The sequence below is a fragment of the Trachemys scripta genome, chromosome 2 (assembly GCF_013100865.1).
Source record: "Trachemys scripta elegans isolate TJP31775 chromosome 2, CAS_Tse_1.0, whole genome shotgun sequence".
NCBI lineage: Eukaryota > Metazoa > Chordata > Testudines > Emydidae > Trachemys > Trachemys scripta.
The window spans coordinates 203,587,369-203,606,351 of record NC_048299.1 but is presented as its reverse complement, the minus strand read 5'-3'; the positions used below and the strand labels follow the sequence as shown (position 1 = coordinate 203,606,351).

Here is an 18,983-nt window from a genome sequence, read left to right as displayed (position 1 = left end):
GGAAAACAAATATTTGTTTACAAGGTCAAGTGTTGCCAATCCTTACTTTCTTAATCAAATTAATTTTAAACTATTAATGTGTTTGACATCTCAACTAATACGTGTGGAGGTGATGGTCATTAGGGGACTAATTTGGCTGTAAAGAAAACATCCTAAAATTAAGAACCTAATTTAGTAAACACTGAAGTACCACATTAGTGAGCAGTAAACAAGTATGGTTGTGAAGATAACATTTACTCCTGAGGGCATTGTGTACCTGAAAATTCTGCAAATGTTGGCAAATAAATGTGGAGGCTCCAGCATAGCATTGGGAGCACAGGCCACTGGCTGCTCAGAGGTGGGAAATCACTGTACAGTTTCCCCCCACCTGGGACCCGGATTCGGTGGTGAGATTGCACCCAACCCTGACACAGCACAAAAACTGGGTCAGCCCCAGGAGTAACCATTATAGTGAAACAGCAGCAACTATATAAAAGCTTTGTCACAATATTTCATGGCTATAATGATCTGAGGAGGAACAACTACTAAACCAATAATTCCAAAATAATTTAGTTTCAAGTTTTTGAAAGTTCACAATTTTATAAAAAGTATAAAAAAAGTGTTACAAAAGCAACTTTATAGATGTAGGCAATAGTACTTAAATTGCAGGATTTAAAGCAAGTATAGCACGCCCCAAATTTTGATGAAAATAAGAGAAACTAAAGCATACCCATTATGGCAACCAAATAACAAATTAAAGCACTGCATATTACGATTTTATTATATATCTGCAAATACTGAGAAAGTAAAACTTTGTTAGAGTGCAATAATTTTTAAATGTTTCAGAAAATGAGCCTGATTTTTTTACACTAAAGGCCCCTTTTACACTGCCAGGTAAGTGTAAAGAATTAGTATATATATGAGATTTGGGCCCAATAACTCTAGCACAACAGTTTGTCTCTTAAATTTTTATAAACATGTGTTTTTACAGTTGTCTGGGTATTTCAAGTTATTTATACCGCAAGATTTCCAGGGCAGGGATGGGGTCTTCCTATCTATACGTACAGTGCCTACTATAATGGGTGTCTAATAATGTCGTCTCTAACCATCCAAGAGCCCTTCTGAAACCAATTACAAACATACTCCACACTTGCTTTCAGATCCTTGCATCAGAAGCTGTATTTTGCCAACATTAAAAAAAATGTCTTCACAACACTGCTCTGAGGTAGGTATTAACTTTCTTCTGTAAAATGGAGGTAAGTGACATGTCCCAGGCATAACATAGTACACGCAAAATAGCTTTGCAATTGATAAAGATGGTTGTGATTAGTGGCCATAAATAAAAGCTGGTTTAGTAATTGTGTAAAAAATACCATTTGCTTTATATTCTTTTGCTTTTGTTATTCACACAAGTTGGATAAAAGTCTTTTTGAGTGGAAGGAATATTCCCTTATAGTGCTGTATATAGGAAGTATTTTTAAACTAGAAAAATCTCTCACTTTGGCACTGTACACACATTCCGCTGAGGTTTAAATATTGCAGCTCTATCATCTTAACGATGTTTCACAATACTACATTCCACCTTTTAATTTAGTGTAGTACTGAGACAGTTGGACTATATAGTGAGGTATCAACTTGTGCACCTTGTTGTGCAACACAGACATTTACAAGACTACATTAGAATACATGTCCTAAGAGACCACTCAGTCTAGTGGATAGTGTTGAAGATCTTTAGGAGTCTGGGCACAATACATTTCAAATGGTATTGATGCTCTTCCCTCAATTCAGACATTCCTAGCGATAGGTGAGACACTGTAACTTTGGGTACTATGAAGGAAAGGTATACAGATGATACTGAATTAAAATTTAAAAAGACAGCCATATATGATAAGCTGGAGCAAAAAATTTTAAGATTCCAACTTAAACCACTGAAAGTGTGAGGATGTAAGTACCATTTTGGTATGCATCAGTGGAACAAGAAATTATGATTGGGGAACTCTGCTGGAGAAAGTTTTGAGGTGGTGAAATCATTAATAAATACTACTTTGTTTATTGCAATCAGATATATCACAATTATTACAAAAAAGGGAAGGTGATAAATCCTTTAAGTTATCCAGTGCAAAATGGAAGCACCCCACCAGGTCCAGTCCTGCTCCCACTGAAATTTATAAGCAACATTTAGACTTAGAATGAGCAGGTAGAACTCCACTGAGATCAAAGAAGTCACACCCACCTTACTTAAAAGTTTGGATATGGTCCAATAGGCATTTAGCCATTGACTTCAATGGGAGGAAACAGGAGCAGACCCACCGTCTTAAAGGTGCAAAATCAAGACAAAACATTAACACAAAATGAAACAAACATACATTAAATAGTAGCGTTTCCTGATACATACTTCAGATTTTCAAATGAGCTTTCTAAGAGGGAAATGATTTACATATCTAATGAAATGATTTATCTTTTTGGAAAAATCCACAGTATTTTTATTTCAAGTTTATATTAACTATAAATATCTAATGACAAGAAACCATTTCCCCACATTTATGTGCTTTGTTTCCCCATCATTTATGTCTTCTGTTCTTTGCCTTTTGGAGAAAACATCACATTGTAAGGCTGCCTTCTTTTTGGACGGTGATAGGGTGCAAGATCCTCTTTAATATAGCCTTAAAAGAATAAAAATAAAATCAGGGTAAAGATATCAAAACAATCTGGTTGAGAAATGGTATAGTATGAAAGCAAAAGTAAAATGCATTTAACAGACCACTAAGTTTTGCCTACCACAAAGATTTTTGTTTAAAGTATTTTTCATTTTTGGAAACTAGTCTGACCCTGCCAGGGATCTTTTAGAATGCCCTCAGCCAATGAAAAACATTATCTATTAAAAAATTAAACATTTAGTTATTGATTTACAGTAGTTTCCTAACAGCTAATATAGATTGAATATACTGAAGGTCTACCGAGAAATCAGGCTGTCAAATGTTCAACTATTTTGCAACTCATTACACGTTTCACTGTCCTCCCTAACAGAAGCTTTTATATTTTATTTTAATAAGTTATTTCTGTAAGATATATAGAAATACTGCAAAATTTATGTCTTATTTAACACGAGAAATCTGTTCCTGAAAACATTTGCCACATTCTAATTTATCAAATGCACTCAATACAACTTCTCTGGACACATGTATCATTTAACAGAACACAGGCCTCCACAAAAATAAGCAGAGACAACAGCCTTTTTTTTAAGATAAGTACAGGACTTCAGCCTTCATATTTGTCAACTTTGATCTGTTCACAAGTACTAAATTCATTAAAATCAAGTTTACTGGTAGATTCCTTCTTTGCAACTGGTGAAATGCTTTGTGTGACCCACAATTAAAATATACAAAATCACTTCAAGGGACTGCCAAGGACTAGCCATAACGTACCACTCATTTAAATAAGGACATTCTGTTTTTGAACAACAATTCCAAATATCACATTATATATAGTGTTCCATTTAGGGAACGCAGCAGTGACTTATGATTACTAATAGGATCAATGGTCTGAGCCCAAAAAGTTTGAAATTCCTTACAACAGGTTCAAATTTCAGTAAGACTGACTTAGCCCTTTATCCTTTTTAAGTAGCTTAATTAGCACTGCTGTTCATTGTTTGACAGTTTATTGCATAAGACCTTACACATCAAAACCTAAATTCCCTCCAAGCTGTGCGGCCACGCAGCAGGCTATCAAGGGCCGTGCAGGCGGGGAGAGGCGCCTCTCCCCCGGCCCAAGGCTGCTGCAGTGAGAGAGGGCTGGGGGGAGTCCTCTCTCCCCGTCACAGCCCTGGGGCAGTCTGCACCCCAAACCCCTCATCCCCGGCCCCACCCCAGAGCCTGCATCCCCAGCCGGAGCCCTCACCCCCTCATCCTCTGCCCTAGCCCAGAGCCCCCTTCCACACCCCAAACTCCTCATCCCCAGCTGCACCCCAGAGCCCACCCCCCAAGCCGGATCCCTCACCCCCTGCATACCAACCCTATGCCCCAGTCCGGAGCACCCTCCCACACTCCAAACTCTCCCCCCCCCCCATTCACCTCCATATTAGTGCACATAACAAAATTCATTCCGCACATGGATGTAAAAAATTAGGAGGAACATTGATCAAAACTCCATCTCTTCTAAGAGTGGGCTGAAGATCCCATAGCACTTTTTGACGAGGTGTAGCCAGTCACTTAATTACACTTGTGGTTTAATGTTGAAAATATTCAAGCAAAGCTTAGTCAGTTAATTAGTCAAAGAGAGTAAGTAATACAATACGAAAAGGAGACATACATACTGACAATCAGTCTTGCAGCGTTCACCTTACACAGAAGGTCTTCTTCAAATGTATGCATTTTCGACTACCTATTCTTATACTACAGTTGTTTCTCTGTACATCATCCAAGATTCAACCCACCAGTCTGTACCAGTTTTTTGTCTTGTTTTTCTGTATTGTCCTCTACCTTCCTTATCTTTGCATTGGATACGACATTCCAGATACCAGGAGGTGCCTCCATGGCCTACCAACTGCATCAGAACACACTCTATATACACATCTTTTCTCTGACAGGTTTTGTATTTGCCTGTGCCAAGAGCAGAGTTGTGCTGTTGTAAAGTGTTATGGGATATACTTTTGTATGAGTGAACAGAACTCTAGGAAAAGCATAATACAATTGACATTGGTATAGCTTAGCATGAACTACCCAATGTTCATACATGATATAATGTGTAAGACATATTAATGTTATGTTCAGTATGCATAATATATGTTGCCTAACATTCTACTTGGAAAACATGGGGATTCAACCAATTATCCCTGGCCAAGTTTTCCTGCAATCCACCTTAAAACCTTGGAGAACAGATAACTCTGCACACCTCTATAATTATGTTATAATTTATTAAAATTTAGAATGTATATGTACTGTTGTAATTAGATAATAAAGAGTTCAGAAATGCATGGGGCTCTTAATTCGGAATTTCAGTCCCTTTAAAGATATAGATGCAGCTCCTTTCAAAATGTACATTTTTAAAGCCATTACCCCATTCAAGGAATGGTGGGATTGTTTGGTATAATCAAAGTGAAAACTCTAGCACACAAACATCTTGTCAAACAAGTCTTTCAACTACTTCATTGTTTTCCACTCAAAATATCTAAGTAGTTGGATCCACTCTAAAGGCAAGCTGCCTGCAAAATCTGGTTTTAAGGCTAGAGCATTTGAAACATGAAATATTTTGAAGCACCATTACTCTAGAACAGCATAATAAAAAAATCCACACATTTTTAATCCAAACAGTAGACCCATGTGTTAGTAACTCATTATTGTGCCAACCTACAATGGCTTCTTTAAAACTATTTATACAAAGAAAGAATAATCTGTGTAAAGAAAAGTCTTAAGAGCAGTTTGTGTTTTTGCAATAAACCAGAATATATGCATAAGAAAGAACAAACCACAATGTTCAGAAGGCAACCACAGATAACGTACATCCCCATTCACTGTGGTACCTAAGAGAGCTATGAAGACATATCAATTCATCTTGTTATTTGAGGCCTTAAGTAACACAATGAACCAGATTTTCACCTCTGAAAATTCAGTTCAAGTCTAGCTCTAGGTTAGAAATAAATATTGTCTTAATTTAGTTCTGTGGGAATTTTTCCAATAGCCTCTCACTCTATCCCAGTTCTTAGGAATACTCTTCACATTCCCAATATCCCAGAAGTCATTGAACAAATGGCAACATTTACTCTGGACCTTAGTAGAAGGTGGTCAAATGGAATTTGACAGAGCTGTGTAGGGAATCTTTCATTATGAAATGAGCATCTTAGTGTTTTTTTAATACCTCAGTTTTCTCAGTATCAAGTTTAAAAACAAAAACATACAAACTTTCCAATAACAATTTTATATACTCACCTCTTTCCACACAAGTTTGAGTGGAAGGAAATCCAACCTCCCAGAAGTTTTCTGGTGTACTAGGAGGAATGTAGCGGAATCTATGTCTTGAACAAGCAGCTAGCTTCTTTTCTCTCTCCCCTTCTGGAATATCTGCATAATACTAAAAACAGAAATTGGAAAATATGTAATAAGTCGTAAAAATGAACAATGATATATAAGCAGTAATTACATTACTTGTATCACACTATCACTACTGATTATTGTGCTTAAATACATACACATTGGTGAGGCTGGCCAAAATTACAGATTTAGGTTTGCATGTCCCTGACCTCAAGTGTTAGTTTCTTAAACTTGACTTATTACATATTTCATCCTCATTACTATAACTTTAAAAATGCACCCTAAACAAGCAACTGTGTTAGTTTTGTACACTGTAATATGAAACAAAACAAACAATATAGAAACTCTCACACTTTTAACTACTCATGTGTAAAATTAAGCATGTACATAAATCTCTGCAGAATTGGGGCTTAAAACAGATTGGAATACAGACAGAGACCAACAGAAGAATCAAAGTTAACCAATAAAAGTAGTAATATTCAGATTAAAATTATTGCGTTTTCAGGTATTAATGAAACACAAATAGTCCATGGGCCAGATTCTCTGCTGTATCTAGCTAATGGTTGTTACAACAGAGAAGGGGGAAAGCCATAGGGGTCCCTGATTTACTAGCCAAACACAAGGCACAAATTAGAGCAGCTAAGAAGATGGTCTAACCTATGCCCACCAACTATGATCCCTGATGAACTATCTGGAGTACATAGTGATCTGGTTTCCTCTTCTCCCCTCCCCAACAACTGTGCTATGGGCTGCAGGGAGAGAGGCATAGCAGTTAGTTCTGTCAGCTGGAAACTCCCCACTCACAGGGAGAATCCCATGCAGGAGAATTATGGCTCTCTATTTCGTTTGTGCTACCTTAACAACTCAAAAGAATTAGATCAGGGTGAAAATCTGCCCTACATACATTGAACCAAATTCTGCCTTCACTAACACTACTGCAATGTCACTGACTTCAGAAAGAACACAATATATTCCAGTACACCCTGAGTAATACAATAGTTAAAAGTAACTTTTTTAAAAGAGTCTGGTTTACATGGTTCAGTCATTTATTAGAGTGGTTCCAATGTGCAGCACGAAAGGGAATAATTTTCATCCTTCTTCTAGCATTATAGACCATGCTTCTGGCCAAAAGCTCCTGCTAATGCCAGTCTGTAATTTAGACACTATAAAGTACTGCAGTATTTATGCATCCAGCACTGTCTTTCCAAAGCTTGAATATATGATTTAATTCAATTAGCAATCCAACAGTCTTGTGCTATCCAAACTTTTATAGTTGGAGCTCATCAAAAGAGTAAGTAATCTTGCCAAAATACTACAATGGTATGACCAGAAGAGAGAAAATCAAGTTAAAATCTTAGTCCAGCCAGGCAGAAAGTAATCTGGAGTAAGAGACAGGAAAGAAATGGAATGCTCATCCAGTACAGGATTGCTTTTATTAATGGGATGCCCCAAAGTTTTGTTTTGTTTCCCATCTCCATCTAGTGCTAGTAAGATGCCACACAAGGCCTGCCTACTGGGAATGTTAAAGAATACTAGCAAACTAATTCTCTCAATATTTGGTGGGGAAACATAAACCAGTAAAAACCAAAAAAGAAAGGATGTCAGTAGTGATGATGGTGTGGACAGCAAAACAACCAAAGCACTGCGAGAGGGCTATTAATGAGAGACGACATCAGTAAGATGAAGAGAGGATTGATTTGATTGTACTGTTTCCGTAGTATGGGATAAGTGCAGGCCTGCCTGATACTGAAGTACTTTAATATAAACTATTATAGAAGATATAAAAGGCTGAGTTGGTGTTATCCAGCATCGATCTGACAGCAAAACAAAATCAATTCTAAATGTCATAGTTAGTACATGATTCTCATCGTCTGGTAGCATGCAGGCTTTCTGGGTCATCAAAGAAGCAAGAGGTCTTAAAGAGATTCAGTTCTTTAATAGGCTGTACCAAGATGGTCAGAGTTTCCCCTTTCTATCCTGCAAGACTCCTGATTTGCAGGTTAAACAGAAGAGCTAGATCTGCAGACGTGATTAATTTAAAATTACTTTTTGCTTTGAACAGGTTTTGGTAAAAAGTCTGCCAAGAGAAATCCTAAGCACTTAAACATCAGGAATCTACCCGTGTCTTAATCGCTCTACTGATGCAAAGATGTTTGGCCCTCCCATCCAGCCAAGATGTCTTATATGTGCTATAAAATTGGTTTTGTTAACTTGTATAACTGTATGTAAATTAAACATTGCTCATTTCCATTTGGAGAACACGTTGACATACTTCGAAACTACAGTACTATGCTTAGAAAGCTAGATTAAAATTTCTTCCCCACCACACAAATCCACAAAAGAAGTTTAGCAGTATGTGTTTGAGATTATAGATAGGCTGATGAAAAGCAGAACAGCAAACAGGTAATGATTATTTTGTACAGTCAGCTTTCAGTGGCCAATGTTAGAAAACATATCAGAATAATTTTTTTTTTTAAAAAGCAGACCAACTAAATTAATAAGAGATATCGTACATCTGTTCAGAAAGAAAATCCACATCAGCCAATCAGATTAATGATAGCTAAATATTACTTAAGGATAATTAGAAAATAGGTTTAAATCCTAAACTGTCCTAAAACAGTTTATTAGGAATTTTAAAACAGTATATTAAAAACCTCGTATTTTTCCCTCTATCAGGCTTGTTGTAATAAAATTTTAGGCCTAAACTACTAAATTGTCTGAACTGCTGGGGAATGGAGTGAACTGGGATTAAAACAATTTAAAAGCTACAATACTATTTTCTGGGGAAATTAAAAAACAAATAATCAACAGTAACAAATTGAATTGTCATCATTTTGCAAGAACCAGAAAGTAAGGCTTTTAAATTTTAGCTCTTTTAAATTAGAACACTGGGGACAGGGGTGAATATTTGCAAACAGAAGAAGAAAACATTGACAGAAGCTTCTAAAGTGACAGTGTAGCTAAAGGATAGGAAAAAAAAGTATAAAGAAGCAGTCAGTGTCCTATTAAGGATGCCATTTCAAACACAAAATATGTATTTTCATTAAAAATTGCGTATAAAGTCATCATGACTGAGAATGCAGTATCATCAGGAAAAAATATAATAGGGAGTTACCACTAACTTGCAAAAATTCTGATTGGGAGCAGTCTTGTTGGAGTAGCTCTTATAGATATCTACATATTGAGTAAAAATGAGAGCCAAAATCTGATGTTAACATATATTGTAGTGTTAGGTGCCAGAACCAGATATGGAAGTGGCTTCTCATCTAATGAGGACTATTATTTTCAATACTGATTCTCTTTTGGAACTGTGAATGGACCAAAGTATACAGACCTATGCAGAAAATTAACCAAGTGGTAGCTTCAGTTAAGAATTTTTTCAAATCCAGTCATTTTAGTGCAATGTTATTGCCAAGCATTCCGTACAATCTTGGATGGTTTACACTAAAAAAAATAAAAAATAAAAAAATCTTTCCTCAAAAATAATTAGAATAAAAACAGAATTCTAATGCTTGTACATTACGAAATAAAGTCTACAAATGTTTCCACAATGTTACTTGCCAAAATATAATGAGAACTGGGTTCGTTGGGAGGAAAAGTCCTGTAGCATGCAGAGACAGGAAATTAAAATTGTTAATGCATGGCTCTTGGCACAAGAAACAGAATAGAGGTGCTTTTTTTTTTAATGCTCTGTTTTCATTCAAACCCTTTAGATTTCACATATTTTGGAATAGAGAATTTACTTTTACAGTCAGCTGTAAATAAGACTATTTGCATTAAAACCACATTTTAGTGAAGGTTTTATCAAAGGGATTTTTCATGAACTTGTTCAAGAACATACTAGTAAGCCACATTACTCAGTTGGAAAAATTTAGCTATCAGTTGGACAGAATGGATGTTAAGAAAAATATTGGTTCTAAATAAGAGTGGAAATTAAGCAATAAAACTCAGCAGGAACTCTTATTAGCTCATTAATCCACACCTCAGACATGTTGTGAAGTATGAGATTGTAGCTCAATATCTCCAGCAGACTGAAAAGTATATTAATGACCAAATGAAGTATAGTCTATTATACACATAAAATAAGAGTAACACATATATAATGTGCCTGAAAGCATTTCAATTACTTGAAAGGGAGAAAAATAAATGTAAAAATGTCTTTACAACTTTTCTCTCTACCATTTACATCAGTGGTTTGCAAGCTTTTCCAGTTGCCCCCCGCCCCCCCTTACCATTAAGGGAATCTGTCCACACCCCTCCTCCCTTTCCATTACTGCACAGCCAAGGTTTCCTCAGCAGCGGAGCTTGGGCTGAAGACGGGGGTGGAGATGGAACTGGGGATAACAAAGGAGCTGGGGCTAGAGGCAGAGCTGATCTGGAGGTGGAGAGGGAATGAGGGCAGAGCTAGGCTGGGGGCAGATCAAGGTGCAGAGTGGGACTGGAGGCAGAGCAAAACTGGAGGCTGAACAGGGTTGGGGGCAGGGATGGTCTTGGGGCAGAGTGGGGCTGGAGGTGTGGCGTTCCTCCTTGCCTCCCTTGGGGGCTGACCCTGCCACACGAACCCCTGAACATTCCTCTGTGCCCCGATTGGGGGGGGGGGCACGCCCCACAGTTTGGGGACCACTGCCTTACATTATACTTTTCATTACACTTGTTGCTTAGTCTAAAATGATGGTGAGTTATACAACATTACACGCATAAGTTTTGGGGACTGCAGATATGAACCGGATATCACTAAGAGTCAGACCGCTGCTCTGACAGTCAATGTGCAAAACTATACTGTAACAGTTGGTACTGACAAATCATGTTATTTTCAAAATGACGACAAGCAGTTGCGGTGGGCTAATTTTTCAATCTGGTTTATAAAAGGTATCTGCAATTTTGACAGGCAAGTTTTGTACGCATTTGTACAGATACACGCATGTGCAGGTGCAATTTTATTTGAATACTTGTTCCTGTATATACATTCGGAAAGAAAAAACAAAACATGAAGAATATACCATGAAGTGCAGCTTAACATTACAATTCTATCTTGGAACCAATTCTGGATATCTCAGCTTTAGCAGAAGTAGTGCTATCACTCTCTTGCTGAGATACTGGTGGATCAACCATTCAGTGGTTCTCAAACTTTTGTATTGGTGACCCCTTTCACACAGCAAGCCTCCAAGTGTGACCCCCCCCCCCTTAGAAATTAAAAACACATCTTTTATATTTAACATTATTATAAATGCTGGAAATGAAGTGGAGTTTGGGGCTGGAGACTGACAGCTTGCGACCCCCCAGTAATAACCTCGCAACCCCCTTAGGGGTCACAACCCCCAGTTTGAGAATCCCTGGGGTAGTTGATTTATTTTTGTTAATTGAGGCCTCATTGACATGAGGATTTGCAATGCCTACTCCTTTTAGTAGATACAGGAAAAATAAATAAGTAAATGCCAATGCTATCATTCCAGGATGTTGTTTTATCTAATTATTTTCCATTATTACAGTACCTAATTTTTATTATGGATCTCTACCGTGGCCAACAGCATTAGTACAACTGACTTTTTTGCCACTTGATTTACCAGTACTCACGCTTCTATGTTTTTAATTTGAGAAGCATTTCAGGCCTCTGGTACCAAGCAAGTGAAAATAATGCAAGACTGACCAAAACTTAAAAGAGTTTTACTTACTATTTCACATTCCTTACAGGTATGGCCCAGCAATTTTCTTCTCTCTTCTCTCTTCCGAACAACCTCAATATGAGGAAAACCTAACACAGCATTTTTTCTGAAAAGCAAAAAGAAAAGTTACTAGGGGCATACTACTCCGCAATGCAGACTACAGGGTTTGTTAACTGCAGAGCGCACCAAAATTCTGCGCTCTAACTACCCCCATTCAACTCTTTCAAACAGGACTATGTTAATGCAAACCAGGCACCTTTTAGTTCATGTCAGTAGCATCCACATGGGGCAGTAGAGTCCAACATTCTGGTGCACTCTGATTCACCCTCCCATAGTCTGCACTGTCGCACAGTGCAGACATAGCCTAGGTTTTCACTTGATAATGTATTTCTTTGGTAAGTTAAAGTGTTTATTAACCCAATGAAGCAGACAGCAGCAAGGAAATAATAGGATTTCACAGGGACAAGCTAACAGATTATCTGAAAAAATCTCAGCTTCCTGACAACTGGCATATAAAAAGCTATCTTTAACATCAGAACATAAAGGAATAATCTGTAGCCAAAAGAAGTTGCAGTGTTTTTTTGTTTTTGTTTGTTTGTTTTAAAAGTAAGTTGTCTTACATGTATCTATGCTCCTCCGTGAAACAGGAACTGCTGAACATCTCATCTCTACTTAAAAATCTTGAATTGTATTAACTTATCGCCTGCCCAACTTAAGGTTTTAGTTTTTTTTTTTAGTAAATGCTTCATGAGTGCCATGATGTTTCTACCTGTTTGTTCCAACTGTATGGGATTTTTCAACTTTGCATTTTCTTTTTAGCAAGACACAATGTCAGTCTCTTTCCTTTGCAAAGTTAAAACAGGCTGGGTATAGAATAGATGCGTGAGCCAGACGGTAAATCGAGTGCTTAATGGTATTATGAAATGAAGACTAAGAGGTTATGATGAAAACAGGAGATGAATGGCGAAAGCACTAAGATCTACGGTGGTCTGTTGAATGTTCCTTATTTAATGTCCACAGGAATTTCAAAAAGCTTGATACAAAACAAAAAGATTGAGACACTGAAAAAACCCTCACTTATAAGAAATCTGTATGTTCTTTGGCCTTCGAGAAGAATTGCATACAGAAGCTAGCCAGCGACTCCAGGAAGTAGAAATAGGAGCAGCCAAAGTAGGGACTTTTTTCCAGGTTTGGACATTCCACTCAGAACTGTAGGAAGTTCTCTGACTTTCTCTTAGGGTGACCAGACAGCAAGCATGAAAAATTGGGATGGGGGGTAATAGGAGCCTATACAAGAAAAAGACCCCAAAATTGGGACTGTCCCGATTTTATAGGGACAGTCCATCTGGTCACCCTGCTTTCTCTTCCTTGGGCAGATAGCCTGTTTACACCAACCCTACCCACCCTCCAGTCTCTTCACCACAGCTTCACTCCTTCCCTTCTCCCCTGCCCTGTCCCCCCTTGCTCTCCTTCCCTTTTCTTTCCATTTAGCTGATCCCTTCCTAAGTACCACTCCCCCACCACCAGTCATGGAACATACCTGATGTTTGCTACCATCACATTGTTTATTCTTTTTGTATGTTATATCTCTTCCCCCACCCTGTGTCTGTCTTGTCCATTTAGATTGTGAACATTTTCGGGCAGGAACCATCTACTACTCTATATATTTATATAGTGCCTAGCATAATGGGGCCCCATTCTTAGCTGGCCCTTAGGCACTACCATAATAAACATGATAATACATAACTTGAGCTACTATGTGTTTTGGAAAAATATCACAGATTACAGAAGCATGCTTTTAGTAAAAGAGTAACATTTCCTTCTCTTTATTAAAAAGTGACAAGCATTCCTCTCTTCCAATGTTCTGTCGTTTCTTTTTCCGATTCATCTTCCTTCTTTGTAATAATAACCAGAATTCATTTAGAGATTTTCCAGTTGTACACCTTCAGCTTCTTTGTATGGAATGATTTAGCAGTTTTATTTTATGAAAGGATAATGTCTCTTCAGAGGGGAAAACCCAATCCTCTTACATTAATAAAAATGTTGCATTACCTTTCATCACTTTTAAAATATGGCTCCACAAAAGCTTTCTGCTTGGTTTTATCTTGTTTATTCTCATGCTCTGTAAATAAATAAAAACAGGCCATAAGTCTGTTAATGAACTGCCTAGGCAGAATGACCATAAAATGATTGAGCGAGATATACTGAATAAATTGCAACAGTGTTAATTTTAAAAATTTAGCATTAAATTATTTTAGTTAACCATTATCTACCTGAACCAAAACCATATGCAGATTTCTCAATTTTAATATTTCACAATTATCTATTTGTCCTCTAGTGTGCTGAATGACAGCACTGAGATCAAGCTTCATGAAATACACAATCAGCTTTGAGGCAACAGATAACAGTGCAGTAATTCTTATGGGGAAATTGGATTTGCTTAACATCGTTTCGCTTAAAGTAGCATTTTTCAGGAACATAACTACAACGTTAAGCAAGGAGTTACTGTATTAACACTATAATTAAAGGAAAAACCAAGTATACTACTTACTCGTTAGTTTGCTTGCTGATGAGACTTCCTCATTTTCTTCCTCTTCCTCAAGAGGATTTTCTTTTTCATCACATGCTGAAGGACTATCATCTTCTAGACAAGATTTATATTCTTCATATGATGTCCGATCAAACATTTCTGCTAAGCTGTCATTCATTTTTCTTTCTCCCTCTATAAAAAAGGTCAGAACAAACATCCAAATCAGTCTTTCAACAAAACATATGTTTTCGGTGGAACATTAATCAAAAGAACAGGGTTATACTGTACTTCCAGCTCTGTCACTGTCTCACTACAACAGCTTGGTCAACTCACTTAATTTTTGTGTGCCTTGTTCTTCATCTTTTGAATATGGATTATGCTTTCCTACTTCAGAAAGATACCTTGATTGATATAAGTGTATATATGCAAAGTGATTTCACAATAATAAATCCTCAACCTTAGCACTGCATGAATAGAGGTATTTTGTTGATAGCTACTATTGTGGAATTATCCAAACACAAATATCTGCTTTCTTTACTGGTGAATGACAATCCACCTCCATCCGTCTTAGGTATTTTAAATACAGTCAAATTGATTTACATATGACATGAAATAAATCTCTCTCTCTCACACACACACACACACACACACACACTAATTGTATATATTTAGTATATTAAAATGAGATCTTTCTACAGATAAAGGAAGTTTGATAGGGTCAATAATGGGGTATTTTTTTGTGTGATGACAGTACTTAAATATCTAACATGTTTATTTCAGGTTAGACTACAAGTACTATATGAGGTATATTTAATTTGTTTATAGAAGTGTAGAAAGGAAGCACAATCTCAGCCATAAACTATGAACCCTAGCCAAGTCTTTGCCCTCAATATAAAGTCTTCTATTGACTTCAACAGGAAATGGATTAAGCCATCACGATAAACCTGTAGTCCTTACTGCAATGCTACAGTAATGCTACAAAACAAACTATAATGTAACATCAGCCAATTTTCAATCAATTTATGAAGAGGAGAAAAATACATACTTGGACTGCTTTCTCCTTTCTGCTCTTGAGTTTTCATTTTTAATAGCATGCTTTCACTAACGTATGTATAGTCCATGTCAGTCTCTCCTCCTACTCTTGATTGAGAGCCTTCCTGAATAAATGAAGTATAATAATGGTAATCACACTTAAAAGTTACAACTAATTGACATATTTCAGTCTCATATCAGGTACCTGAAGTTCCTTTAAGATACAATTCAGACAAGTCTCCCAAAGAAATTTAACAAGTTCCCCACTACCGGAACTAAGAATCTACGAATAAGTTTTTCCACAGTTGTCTTCAGAGAGTAACATCTGCATGGCAGAGATACAGAAACTTGTTGCTAATACCAGGTTATACAACTGGATTTGAAATTGGGGTAATCTGGCGAACATCACTAGTCACTGAGATCATATTCTACAGGTACCTTCTGTAAAGTTTTATGAAAGGAAAATTTATTTATGGATGTATAAAGCAATTCATCAAACTGTCAAATTTCATGGAAATAATTCCTGCAATTACATGAAGAATCAATATATTTGCACACAAATTAACCTTTAAGACAAGCAAGAATGACAAAAACAATTACCATTCAGGAAAACATTCAACAAGGCCATGCTTCCTAACTGACTAAATGTCAGTGATCCAAATAAAGTTAATAAAGTCAAGTCTTGTAAGTCTCCAACTATTTACAATAGAGTTCACAGTGAACACTTACAAAAGACAAGTTGTGTAATTAAGAACGTTCTTTAATTTTTTTACAAAACATTTTAGTATTGACTGTTCCCTTTTCCACAGCTACCGGGAAAGCACTCAAAAGAATGTGGCACTATCTTTGTAATGGATGATGAAAAGCTTTGGGAGATAAATTGAGGATCTGCTTTGCAAAGTTTTGTTCTAAGTAAAATGTATTTGTAATGTTTAAACCTACTCTGGCATTTTTCAATTTTTTCTAAACCACGTTTTAGATATGCAGCTTATTATCAAATTAGCCTAATTTACTCTTTTTTAAAAAGTTAAGTTTATTATTTATTTTATGGGATATGAGGGTGTGACTCAAATTTCTCCTTACCTTGGTGTCAATAACCGTAATATCCATTTTGTACTGGGAAAGGTCTGCTCCTGGATCTATACTCCACTGCATATTTTCTAACGATGGTTTATCTTAGAGGTGGGGATACAGGAAGCAAGAGAGAAAAGACAAATCAGAATCAAACTACTGACATATAATGCCAACCTTAGGTGTATTTCCTTTTTAGCTATTCATTCTTCTTTTAGGCTTGATTTTTCTCATAATAAGATTGAAATAGTGTAGAGTAAGTACACTAATTTGATATAATTTAGTTCAGATATAGTTTAGTTTGGCTATTTTAAAATAATCCTTTAGATTCTTCTGTACATTCACTATATACACTGTTACTGTAACGATGAACTCTCTCTTTTGTATAGTACATATAAATATGGTGGTCTTAAATAATATTACAATAAAAAGTTTCACGTGGTCTGTCAGCTCATCCTATCTATTCAATACTGATGATGACCATAAAAGTAAAGATACTACTAAACAAATAGCTACACTGCTGGTCTGAGTTCTTTTGTTTCAGAGTTGGCTAAAAAGAATGCTGCTGAATGAAGAGTTATTCAGACATTCTAATTAGAAAAGTGAAAATATATAATATAATTCCTGCAAATAGGGGTATTTGGTAGTAATGCTCTCCATTACTAAAGAACAGGACTTTCTTAGAAATTAAATTAAATTAATGGAGATATCCTATCTACTAGAACTGGAAGGGACCTTGAAAGGTCATCGAGTCCAGCCCCCTGCCTTCACTAGCAGGACCAAGTACTGATTTTGCCCCAGATCCCTAAGTGGCCCCCTCAAGGACTGAACTCACAACCCTGGGTTTAGCAGGCCAATGCTCAAACCACTGAGCTGAATGCAAACAAACATTCAGACAGACTTATAGCCAGCTATCATTAATTTTAAATGTCTATCTATATATGAGAAAGTTGATGTACAATAAAACATCAAACTTATTTTGTTTCAACATCTTATTCATATACTGCAGCAAAGTGCTATGTGCAGTTACAACGTAAAGTAAGCTAGATAAAAAAAAAAAAGATCTTTCCTGCCCTTAACAATCTAAAGCCAGGAACAAATACTGTCTAGTGAACACAGAATGACAGGGGACATTATTGATGAAAGCTTCATGAAACAGGTATGTTTTTAAAAAATGATTTGAGGCAAATGAGGATGGGGATAGTTAATGTAGAGGAAATTCTAGGAATAAGAGGTGGCATATCAAAGGATATGAAGTTAGGAGCAGGATTAGAGGAAGAGAACAACAATAGGAGCACAAGAACGAAAATGTGAACATTCCACTCCTTTAAACTATAGGCATGGGCTGAAGAAAGAAAATAAGTTACCTTGTTCATTTTGCAGTGGTTTAGTTTTTGTTATTCTACAAGGGTTTGGTTGAAGCACAGATGCCAGCTCACATTCTCCATGTCCTGTCCTGGTTTTCTTTCTAATTGGGTCATGGCCACTGGCAACCTAACAATATACTACAATTTTAACGTTTCTCAGGCTTTAAACACAACATTTGGAAAGGAAAAACATAAAATACACATTTCCCTCAGAGAAGCAACATACCTTCATGTCATCAAAAAGTTGTTCTGTCTCCACTGTGTTTGGCAATGATGGGATTTTGAAAGCAGAGATTTCTTCTTTTATTTGCATCAAAGGTTTTTTATCTGGGCATGTTTTGCCACATGACTGGAGAATCATCTCCTGTACATAGGGATGTTCTTGTGACTCTTTTCCTGACAAATAGTTTCCATTGTTGGTATTTTGGATGGATGAAGAACCCTTTGGAACGGGCTTTACCAGCTGTGAAAAAACATCATGCAGTGTCACCTGTCTTAGTCTATTTTTACAGATCTCATCACTTCTTGAGCTTTTTTCTTGACAGCAAATAGCAGAAAAACGATCAGACAGGTCCAGAGGCTTATCAATTACATGATCTCCATTAACAGGTTGAATGTCTGCTCGAAAAGGGAAAGAGTTTTCTTTGTTGAAAGATGTTTTTTCACAGCTAGTCACACGCTCATCTTCTGTTTTTTTTCTTTTAGCACACCTGTCTGCCACTTGTTTGTGGGGTGCAAGGAGGAAGTCATTCTTGATCATCTCTTTACCTGAGCAAGAGTTGCCCATACAAGTTATGGATTCATTTACATCCCTTTTCACAACCATCTGCCTACTGGCTGAGGCCTGGCTGATAACAGAGTTTACTTCAGTTCCAAGATTAAGTGGTGCAACAAGAGCAACATCTTCAGATTTTGATCTAATTTTGTGAGATCTAGAATTGAAAGTACTGTTGAAGGAGTCTTTTTTGGCATTGGACTTCAGTCCTGTTTCTAAAACAGAAGGGGAAAGACTTGAAGTCAGGCTGTTCTTCATGTTGTTAGATGCTCCAAAAACAGGAGAAGCTACCTGAGAATCCCAGTCTACATCTGGTAGAGTGTTCTGAGATGAATCTGAAAGTCTGAACATATTGAGAGATGAAAGACATTCCTTGTGCCACTGGGAAAAATGATTTTTTTAAAAATTCAGTCCCCTAAAATATGAGCATTATTCAGCAATTGTCAGGCAGCAACTGTACAAACTGAGGGGAAAATTATGTACACTTACCAGCATGTATTCTAGTAGCTGAACAGAAAATTAAAAAGTTGTAATGGCTTT

General features: G+C 36.8%; 1 protein-coding gene across 1 annotated transcript in view; it reads right to left on the bottom strand.

Moving 5' to 3' along the window:
• Positions 1 to 2,006: 2,006 nt before the first annotated feature.
• RBBP8 (RB binding protein 8, endonuclease) overlaps positions 2,007 to 18,983 on the bottom strand; it is a 55,115-nt gene continuing 38,138 nt past the window's right edge. Inside the window, exons 12-20 of the mRNA XM_034762760.1 lie at positions 17,895 to 18,786; positions 17,669 to 17,795; positions 16,314 to 16,405; positions 15,244 to 15,355; positions 14,220 to 14,390; positions 13,721 to 13,790; positions 11,678 to 11,774; positions 5,904 to 6,045; positions 2,007 to 2,642 (exon numbers count right to left, since the gene is read on the bottom strand). Of these exons, the coding sequence (XP_034618651.1) occupies positions 2,545 to 2,642; positions 5,904 to 6,045; positions 11,678 to 11,774; positions 13,721 to 13,790; positions 14,220 to 14,390; positions 15,244 to 15,355; positions 16,314 to 16,405; positions 17,669 to 17,795; positions 17,895 to 18,786 (1,801 nt within the window). The 3' untranslated portion in view covers positions 2,007 to 2,544. The remainder of the gene's footprint in view (positions 2,643 to 5,903; positions 6,046 to 11,677; positions 11,775 to 13,720; positions 13,791 to 14,219; positions 14,391 to 15,243; positions 15,356 to 16,313; positions 16,406 to 17,668; positions 17,796 to 17,894; positions 18,787 to 18,983) is intronic.